Source organism: Cyprinodon variegatus, unplaced genomic scaffold (assembly GCF_000732505.1).
Source record: "Cyprinodon variegatus isolate N-32 unplaced genomic scaffold, C_variegatus-1.0 Scaffold692, whole genome shotgun sequence".
Lineage (NCBI taxonomy): Eukaryota > Metazoa > Chordata > Actinopteri > Cyprinodontiformes > Cyprinodontidae > Cyprinodon > Cyprinodon variegatus.
In genome coordinates this window covers 59,322-59,865 of record NW_015151145.1, presented here as the reverse complement: position 1 = coordinate 59,865, position 544 = coordinate 59,322, and the positions used below count along the sequence as shown (strand labels likewise).

At 46.0% G+C, this 544-nt stretch overlaps 1 protein-coding gene across 1 annotated transcript in view; it reads right to left on the bottom strand.

Moving 5' to 3' along the window:
* The window catches only part of LOC107097406 (extracellular sulfatase Sulf-2-like), a 48,520-nt gene that overhangs the window by 12,439 nt on the left and 35,537 nt on the right, over positions 1-544 (bottom strand). Inside the window, exon 16 of the mRNA XM_015394541.1 lies at positions 282-318. Coding sequence (XP_015250027.1) covers positions 282-318 — 37 coding nt within the window. The remainder of the gene's footprint in view (positions 1-281; positions 319-544) is intronic.

Below are 544 nucleotides of genomic sequence, written 5' to 3'. Positions count from 1 at the left end.
CGGCATAGCCTTGTGTGAAGGACCGCTGCCTCTGATGGCCATAATTTTGTTTTATTTGGCAAATTTGGCTCCACCAGCACCTTGGCGGGAAACTGCTGTGCGTCCCTAGAAATTCCAGACTGATGGTGCAGAAGAATAGCAGTAAAACTGGTTCACGACCAGAAGCAAGCGACATTTGATGTGTGCGGTTGAAGAAGTCTAATCTGCCCTTTACACACACGGTTAAACACACACACACACACTAACACACACGGGCGTCGGGTTCAGGTGAGGGTGTGTACCTGTAGTCATCAAAGCCGCCATCAGTCCGTCCTCCTGCTGAAAACAACATCTGATTGGTTACTAAGCAACGGCTCCTGTTTATATCTGAACTACAGTTTCCTGAAGGAACCAGCAGCTGCTGAGGCTGTTGGCCATCCTGAAGGTGAAGCAAGTTGTTTGGATTTTAAAACACAGCTTTAGTCTCTAGTTTATTTTAATATTTGTTTATCTTACGTTATTTTCCCTTCAGTGGTCTACATGGGTGGACTGAGACACTTTCTAC